Source organism: Fringilla coelebs (assembly GCF_963513975.1).
Source record: "Fringilla coelebs genome assembly, chromosome: 3".
NCBI lineage: Eukaryota > Metazoa > Chordata > Aves > Passeriformes > Fringillidae > Fringilla > Fringilla coelebs.
The window spans coordinates 106,760,926-106,771,783 of record NC_140030.1 but is presented as its reverse complement, the minus strand read 5'-3'; the positions used below and the strand labels follow the sequence as shown (position 1 = coordinate 106,771,783).

The 10,858-nt window shown below is 44.6% G+C and overlaps 1 protein-coding gene across 1 annotated transcript; it reads left to right on the top strand.

Annotated features, from left to right (window-relative positions):
• Positions 1–1,034: 1,034 nt before the first annotated feature.
• SRP9 (signal recognition particle 9) lies at positions 1,035–6,714 on the top strand. The gene is made up of 3 exons (XM_084203647.1): positions 1,035–1,160; positions 3,690–3,758; positions 5,014–6,714. Exons 1-3 carry the CDS (start codon positions 1,089–1,091, stop codon positions 5,131–5,133), a joined length of 261 nt encoding a protein of 86 aa, XP_084059773.1. The 5' UTR covers positions 1,035–1,088; the 3' UTR covers positions 5,134–6,714.
• The last annotated feature ends 4,144 nt before the right edge of the window (positions 6,715–10,858 follow it).

The following is a 10,858-nucleotide window of genomic DNA, read 5'->3' as shown; positions in this document are numbered from 1 at the left end:
AGCCTGCATAATTTGTCCCCTCAAATGCAGATCTGCCCTAAACCTTCCGGTTTATTTGTTTGGCCACACTGGTGAGTTTGGAGTTGTTCAGTAAAACTTGGAGCTTTTGGGTTTTCAGTGAATTATCAGGAATTATCTGAATTACCTGAATTATCAGGAGCTTTTGGGTTTTCAGTGTATCCCTGTGAAATAGAGAATAGAGACTGCAAGTTTTACGTGTTTATTGTCACTGCAGCAGCAGCAGCACAAGCCGTGCGACAGGAGCACAGCTCAGCTCTGTCTCTGGCTACAGGCTTTGTTCTATGAAGGCAAAAAAATCATTGCAGGCAATGAGATTTTTAAACATAACAGGAGAAATCTCAGATCTTTTTTTTTTCCCCTCCCTCATTTCCTTTTTAATGGGGATTTTTAAGTCAGCTTTATGTTAAAGCTTTACACACACACAGAGGTCTGAAGAGTGAGCAGACTTCCCCAACATTTCATCATTTTATCCCATGCCATTCAGCTTTAGTTTAGGGATGCCTCAGCACCCCTCAGCAAGGCAGACCAGGGAAGGCAGCAAGGGGCTCCCACACGTCCTTTTTGTCCCACACGAAGCCAACTTCCAGCTTCACGCAGCTTTTCCAGCCTGGCAGAACCTGGGAATTGCTGCAGCGGGGAGGCCCGGCCGCGCACACACACCACCTCAGCGGCACGGCCCTCACCTCCCGCCGGACCCCCGCCTCCCCAGCGTCCCCCGTGCCCTCAGAGCGTGAAATTATCGCGGAGACAGCCCGTACCTGGCCTGGCAGAGCCCCGCAGGTGCCGGCCCCGGGCGGGTGGGCGCACCGCCGGTGGCGGGGTTCGAACCCGGGGTTCGAACTCTCAGTCCGGGCCGCCACCGGGCGCCTCTCCCTGCGCGGCGGGCGGGGCGCGCCTGCCGTCACCCCGCCGCGCCTGCAGGGGTCGCTGTGGCGGGAGCGCCGTGCCGCGATTGGGCGGCGCTGTGCCGCGGGCCAATGGCGAGCGGCGTCTCAGCCGTGCGCCCGCCCACCCGCCCGCCTCCGGTGCCATCTTGCCGCGGCCGCGGGGAGCGAGCGGGCCCGGCCATGCCGCACTTCCAGGCCTGGGAGGAGTTCACCCGCGCCGCCGAGAAGCTCTACCTCGCCGACCCCATGAAGGTGGGACAGCCCGGGAGGGGAGGGTGCGGGGCCCGGCCGCGGGAGCGGCGATCTGGAGGTGGCTCCAGCTGCGCGCAGCCCGGCGGGGGCGGCGGGCGGTGTCGGGCCGGGGGGGGGTTCGCTGGTGGCTGCACGGGAGAGGCAAGAATCGCAGAATCGATTAGGTTGGAAAAGACCTCTGAGATCGTCGAGTCCGACATATGGCCGAATCAGCCGTATTGAGTAGACCAGAGATAACTCTTAAGTGCCACGTCTGCTTATTTTTTGAGCGCTTCCGGGGATGGTGACTCCACCGCCTCTCTGGGCAGCCCTTTGCCATGTTTAATCACCCTTCTTATGAAGATATTTCTTCTGATGTCCGCCCTAAAGCCCCTTAGCACACTGCCTAGGGAGGTGTAGGGAGTGATAAGGTCGCTCCTGAGCCTCCTTTTCTCCAGGCTGAGCAAGCCCAGCCCCATGGCCCTGCTCTGGGCTCCCTCCAGCACCTCCGTGTCCTTCCCGAAGTGACAGGCCCGGAACTGGACACAGCGCTTCAAGTGTGACCTCAGCAGTGTCGAGTGCAGGGAAAAGCACCTGCGGGGCAGGGGATTACTCGTTGGTGTTGCAGCGGAGCATCCTTTTCTGTGGAGCGGGAGGAATCTCTCGTTTACAGCCCCAAGAGCATCCCTAGGGAACGGTGTTTTGGGTGGTGGTGTTGGCAGCTGGGATGAACCTCAAGGGCTGAACTTCAGAAACATTGAGCTGATTAACGGTGTACCTGTGTGTTGGAAACCGAGGTTAAGAGTTCTGCTGGTATCAATAATTAGTTTATGAGTTTGTAGCATTTAAGGCCTGCGTTATTTGAATTTGTCCTTTCATTAGCTCAATACGTTGCTTTGTTGCCTGCAGTGGTGTTTCAGACTGGAAGGTTTCTTCATCCTAAAGAATAATTCTACAAGGACTTAAGTTCTTGGTTTATGACTGTTTCTTGTTCCTGGTCACTTTTTTTGGAGTGTGGTTTATGCAAATAGTAAGATTAACCTCATTCTTCAGAAAAAGCATCATAGTTCACTTAAAAAGCAGCACAAAAATGTGATGTGAAACTCACACCTGAGAAGACTTCAGTAGAAAGGCCTAGTGTTCTTCACCAAAAATAGGGGAACTAGAGACACCTTCAGAAGATTAAATTAATATCTGATTATTTAAAGCAGATTAGCTCTGCCTTTTAATTAGCACAGAGACACCATATGTGATTGTTGCTGATAATAAAATTGCCTAGTTTGGCCTTCCTAGGCTGTGTGACATTCAGTTAAATGAAAGAAGGGATGTCACTGCAGCCAGGAGTTGTTCTTCCCCTTTCCCCAAAGGAAATCTCTTCCCATCCATAGCATTAAATTTGTCTGGTTACAGAGGGGTTTATATAGGCCCTGTTGTCATAACACAAGTACCCTCCTGTTAATTTGGCAGAGAATTAGCCCCAGCAATTTTGAAATTGGGCTTGCTGGGAAGCTGGGGGAAGAAGAGCTCTGGGAGATGGGTGTGTGTTCTGCAGCCTGGTACTGAGCGGTCTTGCCTTGGCAGGAGCAGGTTATTGATACATTGAGTGTTCCTGCTGCCTGTAGCAGCCTCTCTTGTGCTTTTGGGGCTGCTCAGCAGGGAGCTGTGCTGTTACACCGCTGCTGCACTCAGGAGGTGGCAGTTTGTTGAACAAAAAGGGTCAATCTGTGATGAGATCCACTCTGGAATGGGAATTTCAAAATGTATTTGTAGTGAAGGAGGTTGGTGACCATTAGCACAAGTTACTGTACAATAAAAACCGTTTGCAGTGTGAGTTCAGAATGCTCTCAAAGACGACCTTGCTTTGTTTCTGATGTTAGCTGAGGCTGCAACCTGTGCTCAGGAGGAGCCACTTAATGCTCAGCCTCTGAGGATGTGGATTTTTATCAGTGTGGCTTTGAGAACTTTGGTGATTTGAGGGTCCAGAGGGGCTAGGTGGGTTAGACCTCAGGGCAGGTGACTGCAGGAGTAGCTGTGATAATTACCATAGAAGAAAAAGTGGTGATGTTGAGCCTACCCCACTCAGCTGATCCCTTTCAAGTCTTCATGTAGAGCTGCACTTTTTTGAAGTGTTTCAAGCCTACAAACACAGGCTTCCAGTTGATTTTTCTGGGGGTGTGGCACACAGCCAGGGGGTGTCTCCTGTCGACGTGACTCTCATGGTTTGTCCTGCCTGTCTCCAAGGTCTCTGCAGCTGTTGTTGCTGTATTTGCAGGGTTTTTGGACATGCCAGTGTTAACCTTGCTGATGCTGCTAGAAAACCAGCCTAGATTGTAAGGCAGGGAAATGTGGTGGGTCAACTTCCACACCACCTTGGCTGTGGGATTATATGCAGCTCCCACAGCCCCAGAGCTGAGGGCTGCCACAGAGGTGCTGAAAACATGGAGCAGAACATAATTATGGTTAAGGGTATGAATGTGGGCAGATTCCCTTCAATACATGCTGATAATTGTTAGCTGTCAGTGCTAATTCCTAAAATATTTTTCATTTCAGGTCCGTGTTGTCCTCAAATATCGACACTGCGATGGGAACCTCTGTATCAAAGTAACAGATGATGTGGCTGTAAGTACAGAGCACCTTCCCCCTTCAGAGCTTCTTGTACCTCTCACAGACTTGTGTTTTGCTGTCAGTCAGCTTGGGGGCTCTTGGACACTGCCTTGAGAGTGCCTGACAGTTTTCTAAAAACTTGTACTCAGCCTTCCCTCGTTGCTGAGTCTGTAATTGACACTGACCAGTTCAGGAGCATTTTCAAAATACTGGTGTGAGTGGGGTCCTTTTTATCTGCTCAGGGTGGTGAAAACTTCCAGCCATAGGTGAAGTTCACTTTTTGTGATAATGAGACTGAGTGACAGCAGTGTTACAGCTAAGGAGTTGTTTTTCTTCACTCCAGGGTGTTCTGGTATTCTGCTCTTCTCTTGCCTTCAGACTTGGAAAAGAGTCAAATCTCTTCTTTCCAGGAAAAGTAGTCTGGCATTGGAATTTCAAGTGCCTGGAATGGATGTGAAACTCCAGTAAAGGCACTTCTTGATAGGACAGTAGGGCTTAGTGGGTGAGCTGTTGAGTGTGGGGCACTGATAATGGGGAATTTAAGGGTGATTCTGTTGAAATCTCCTGTAGGGCAAGTTGGAGTCAGGTGATTGACAGACATAAGCTCTTCTGGGGCATAGCCACCTTACCTGCTTTCACTCAGAGAAGGATGTTACATAAGGTGGGGGAAAATGGGAACTGGTTTCAGGATTTTGGTTGGGTTCTTTTAGTGTTTGGGTTTTTTGTTTGTTTGGGTGGGTTTTTTTATTTTAATCATATTCTGTGTTCCCTCTTTAGGGCTGTCTTAGAAAAAGAGGTTTTGCTTGGGGTAGGGTATCCCCTTCAATGGGAAATAGTGAATTTTATGTCCCTGGCAGTGTAACATTAAGGACTGTAAAAGGCAAAATAAGCTTGCTTTCAGAATATAAAGAATTGGCAAGTAACTTCAGGTTTAAAATCTGTTTCTATGTTTAGACAACACAAAAAAAGGGCAGCTTTAAAACCCAAGTTTTAACAGCTTTCTGGAGCTAGAAGAAACTAGGATAAATTCTGAGTTTCACTGTTTTTTTAATATGGGAGGCATGAGCATTAAGGAGAAGCTTAAAAGCAAACACAGATATGTTTGTGCTCTGAAACGGGGTAGATGTGTTGGTGCTGCCTTCTGGTAACTGCTGAACATTTCAATGCTCTCCTTGTTTTGTGTGCTCCAAGCACAAATGAATACATAGCAGCTACAAACAAGATAAAAGCAGTAGAAGTGAGATCTGATATCAGGAACTTTGTCTTGCAGTGTTTGCTGTACAGAACAGACCAGGCACAAGACGTGAAGAAGATTGAGAAATTCCACAGTCAGCTCATGCGACTCATGGTGGCCAAGGAGTCCCGCAGTGCTGCCATGGAAACAGACTGAAGGGCTGCCAAGAAAATCACTGCTCTGCTCCTGTTTCACTGGAAGCAAATCTTTGGGATTTCAACAAAAAAACTGGGGCAGGAGATGCTTTTATGTACTGAAGTGGACTGATGACAAGTCTGAAGCATTTTCACCCCTCAGACTCCACTTTGGAAATCTAGGAAAATAAGTGCTTTCAATTGAAAGCTTATATTTATTTTTGGGTATTAAGCAACTATTCTTACACGTTAGGTATGCTAAGAAGACAAGTAAATATTTTAAATCTACAGTATGTTAATGCAAATTTGTTAGGCCACAGGCATACTTCTGGAAAGTTACTGTAAAATTTCATATAGATTTCATTGTGTTCATACCTTATGCTGGTGTATTCTCAAAATGAGAGGGTTTATTAATCTAATACTGTAGCATGGTGACTGGGTTTAATAAATATTTACATACATTATATAAATCTGTTGGGTTTAGAATAACAGATGTTTTCTGAACTGAAATGTTGAAATTGCCAATTTGTATTACCACTGTTGCTGGCAGCACTCTAGCTTTTGGTATTGCACTCAGTCATAAGATGTGCAGCATTATCCATAATGCAGTTTGTACAACTCTTATATTGGCTAAGTGATTAAACTTCTGTATCTTAAAAATTAAAACAGAACTTCACTTGAATATTCCTAGAGATCTGTGAGAAACTGGGAGGGTTTTTTTCTGCTTGTGCAAATACTGTTACTCAAAAACAGTCAGTGGCTTTTTTACATACTTGAACTATTTTGTACTAGCAGGGGTTTGTTTTCCCATCCTTGCTTCAGGCAGAGTTGAAGTATATCAGCAAAACAAATTCTAGAAGCTCTTGCCTATTATGCTAATAGAAAATATCCAACTGAACAGTACCCAGATTCCTTACTCCAGCAGCTTGTTAACTGCAATTTCAAATGTTACATGTGGCAGGTGGATGGCAGCCAAATGAATAAATGGATGCAAACACCTTAATAAATACTTAAATACCACTGTCAGAAATAGACCAATGCTCCTGTAGCTTAGTTGTGTTTCTCTCAGTAACCTCTGGTAGGCTGATGGAAGCTTTAATTGTCTCTTGTAAAAAAGCTTTTTGTTTGAAAACCCAGTAGCTAAAATTGATACTTGCTTTGGCTAGGTCTTGCATACTTGAAAGCAGAGGAGCATTTTCATGTAATTAGGCTATTGGTATAACTAGGTGCTTTCAGAACTGATTTTTTTGGGGTTAAACCAAGCCACAAAAGTAAAACAGGACCATACTTGTAGTAGCATTTTTATATAACAAAACAATCTATTTAGGTAGCTACCTGCTGTCACTTACATAAAAATAATGGAGCTACTGGGAAGCAGTGGACTTTGCACATTTGCCAAAAGCTTGGAAAAAACCCACCAGGCTTGAATATTGCATTAGAGTACCCTTTCAGCTGAACATAGAATGTTGCAGTTGTTGGAAAATACTGCAGCACTGAATTCCTGGTGACTGCTCAAAATTCTGGTCTGCAACAGTGACTGGTATGTGTTTAACATTTTTCTATTGGCTTTTCAAATATAAATAAAGCCAGAGAGAAGGCTGGACTCAATTCATTGTTAAACATTCATGAGTTACTGTAATACTGAAATTGGTGCTCCAAATAACATTTGCAATAAAGTAGTAGAGAGACTAGGTGTACCAAGGGGCTGAAAGGCTTCAGCTTTATACCCCAGCAGGTTTTAGAGGAGGAGCAATTACAGCACTGTATATTAGAGCAGCAATTTTGAGGCAAAACAGGCAAGGGAATGCATTTCTACTTTTCTAAATTCAGAAATTATTTCCCTAAAACCCTGGGGAAATACTATTGCCACTTTTGTAAGAGTGATGTGTTGTTAAGCCTGTTCTCCATATACTCAGAAAAAAAACTAGAGTTGTTCTATGCAGTCAGAATGCAAAAGAAAATATTACAAAGCTGCTGCTTAAGAAAATGAAATGCTATGGAAACTTGTTCAGAAAAACACAGGTGCTTCATGTCTTTGTCCTGGAATTTTCAGCCATTTCCATACTATGTCCATGGGACACTAGAGAAGCTCTGAATTCTAAGCTCTTTTGCTTTCATGCCTGTACTCTTGCTGAGAGTATGTGTGCTTATGTACCCTGATCACTTCCCTAATAAACATCCCCTGAGCTGGTCCATCATGTTGCCAGCTACTTGAGTGTGTCCTCTGGTTTGTGATTTTAAAAAATCAGTTTATTGTGGCTGCTGCAGCAAAGGGGTGCTCACAGTACCTGAATCTCTGGCTGGGCAGCCCAACTTGCCAGAGACTGCTGCTCTCCAGCCAGGAGCTGGTACCAATTACAGGCTGCAGTCAGGCAGGAGCACATGGGCAGCCTGTGCAGTGACAGACAGGGGACCTTTGCAAAAATGGAATGATTGAAAAAAATAGGATGCTTTTCCCTGCTACAGCTAATTTTGTTGCTGCCTGTTAGTTATCTTCAGTAATTGTTGTGTTTGGTGAGAGTAGTTTAAGAGAAAGATTGGGGCCTTGTTATTGCTCCCAGAACTTGGGTTAGTTTACCCATGGAATTTGTTCTGTTTCTCTGGGGTTCTCACCTGCTGGGTTCCCTCAGTGTCTTGATTTCAATTCTTTGTGCAAAGCACTTCATATCTGAGCTGTCTCTTATGTGCAACTACTTACATGCAACCACTTCTGTTTCCAATTTTAGGGGTTTGAACCTGAGCTGCTCCATATGTAACCCATTGTGGAAATGTGTTCTGGAGTGCAGGAAGATTTTTAAATTATCTGTAGAAGTGAGAAGTTTGGTCACAGGTCTTTGTTTTAGAGAGCCTTTTGAAAGAGGCCTTCCTATTAAAGTCCTGACCTAACTTCTAGGAATGACAGGTTTATTCTGGAAAACTGGATGCTTTGGTGCTGGAGTCTGTCAAAATGAGAAATGGAGCCAAAGCCAAGCAGGTGCTTTCAAAAATGTTTTAACCTGTCAAAAGAATTATGTTTCATCTCAGTAAGTTTCTTCACACAGTGTAAAAGTGGATAATACTCAGCATTTTGCTGGAACAAATGAGAGGAAACTGTTTTCTGTCAGTAGGACTGGGATGATCACTTGTTACTATAGGCTGATCTTAAAGGATTGAGTCATTTTAGATGTTCTTATGTGGCATTTGCTGGGTCTCCAGGATGAAAGAGGAATTGAGAATCTGACTCCATGTTCTTAGAAGGCTAATATATTATAATATTATATTAAAGAATACTGTATTAAAATTATACTAATAAATAGAGAAAGGATACTTACAGAAGGCTTAACAAGATACTAATTAAAACTTGTGACTGCTTCCAGAGTTTCAACACAGCTGGACCTTGATTGGTCATTAAGTAAAAACAATTCACATGTTGGATAAACAATCTCCAAACTACATTCCAAAACAGCAAAACAGGGGGAGGTAAATGAGATAATATTTTTTTTCCTTTTTCTCTGAGGCTTCTCAGCTTCCCAGGAGAAGAAATCCTGGCAAAGGGTTTTTTCAGAAAATATAACAGTGACATTCTTAGGTGTCCATCCTGCTCTAGGGAGGATGAATCCCCTCACTTTGATCACCTGGAAGAAGGATAGAAACACGGTTACCTTACTCACCTGTGCTTTCTCACTGCTGGCCTGGGGGAGCACAAACCTCTCACAGGAATTACACTGTAACCACCTCTTCCAGGAAGTTTGGACCTGAAGTGGAAGTACAGAGAGCATAAGTGTTTTTTGTTTTTTTTCTGTAAACTTACCTAGGCTGCAGATTATGCACAAGTCCAGATCCTTGAAGATTCTGTGAGCAGTAGTGGGTTTCCTTAGGGAATAGGAGCCTAGCTGGAAACTGGTGTTCTTTGTACAGTGCTGTGTGCTGAGGGACCTTCCAATTGACTGAAGCAAAGCTGTTTTGATCAAATAAATCCAAGGAGTCCTTTTGTTAGATACCTGTCTTAAAGGAGCTTCACTTATTTTTTTTTAGGAGAAACTAGTCTATGAAGAGCTACATCTAATTCCTCGCTTATGTTAATAGTGATTTGCTTTTCAAGACATGGGGGTGTCTCACTTTAAGGGTAGATGCTGTGTGACTCAGCACAACTTTTGTTTATAAAGATATTATCTGTTAAAAAAAGCTTTGAGAATTCAAGGACTGGTATTTAAATACAAGCAAGGGTTGAATTGTCTTTGTTGCTGGGGATGACATAAAAACATGCCTTTCATCTCTTATTACTTTCACATAAGCAGATCTTTAGTCTAAGTAGACTCTTCAGGCTGGCTTTCAGATAAACCTCCCCACCCTGATGCTGGGCTGAAGTGTTTGAGTCACTCCAGACTGGAGACAGATGTGGGCTTTTTAGTCTGTAGAAATGTTATTTTTGAGATGAGAACGATGCTTAAATTAAATGTATTTTAGCAGCAGATTAGTTGCTCAGCAGAATACAAAGTGTGGTACTTTGTTAACCCCTGCTTGTTATGCAAGACTCTGTGTGTGCCCCCTACCAGCTCCAGCAGAATAAATGCTCCTGGGAGAAAGTGGGCTTAAACTGGACCATGGAAAACTGAGGTCTGTGGGAGCTGAGCAAACAAAAACATGGTCATGGCATGATGGCAAAATTAACTGCCTTCCTGCAAGTCCAGGCCCATGCTGTTGAACATGATCTCTGTTTCTGGTGCCAGGCTGGTTGTAGGGGTGTGTTCTTGGGGTCCTGTGATGGGAAAGCAATTACTCTCTGCCATTCTAAAAGCTTCTTAAGCCCTGGGTGCCACCTCTGAGTGCTCTGGTGTGGAAGTGCTTGGTCTTCCAGCAGGAGCCATAATGACTCCTCAAGCAGACAGTTCCTGGGTGTTGGGAATGTTTGGATTACAAAGCCAAGAGTATAGAGCTTCTCTGAAACTGTAATGCTGGTATTTATGAAAGTGTTTTCCATTTAAATCAAGACCAGCTCTGAAGATATTTTGCTTTGTTTAGCAAGTTTGGTTTTGTGCTCACATTTTTTTGCTGCCTTTTTGGTGGTCAATTCTTGGTAAATTTTTTTTAGAACTTAAAATATCAGTCATTCCGTGAGGTCTGGGATAGATTTTTTTTTTTTAATTTATTATTTCTTTTGAAGCTGTGTGTGCATGTTGGGGTTCTTTTTCTGTCTAGAAGAAGACATGTTCTGTTCATGAAAGGACTGGTCTGCATCGCCCTGTGTCCTGCCTTTACTGAGAACCTTCCTGAGCTACAGGCTGTGCTTACACCAAGATTCCAAAGCCTGGCTCCTTGGAGAGGGGCTTGAGTTTTTTCTGGACACCTCCTGAATGGCTGTGCTGGCTGGTAGTGAGCAAACCGAGAGCTCAGGCAGCTGAAATATGCATTTTAACTGGCTTGCTCATGCATGTAAATCCAGCCACCTCCACTGCAGCCCTGCTAGCATTGTGTGCCTGGGAGATGAAAGGCTCGCCTCGGGGCGCTGACAAATGAGCTCTGGCAAACCCAGTGCGGCTCCTAACGCTACTTTGCAAAGGCATCTGCTCGGTAAGGAGTCAGCAAGGCAGGGGATGAACTAATGCCTCAGACACGTCCAGTGAAATTCGGTGTCTTGCTTTAAGTTGCCTTAAAAGATTGCTTTTTAAATTTGGGGGCAGGAGGCAAACTGACCTTTCAGGGATGGACAGTTTGGGGGTGGGTGTGGCATTCACATTCTCTGAACAGAGAGAGTGACATAATTATCT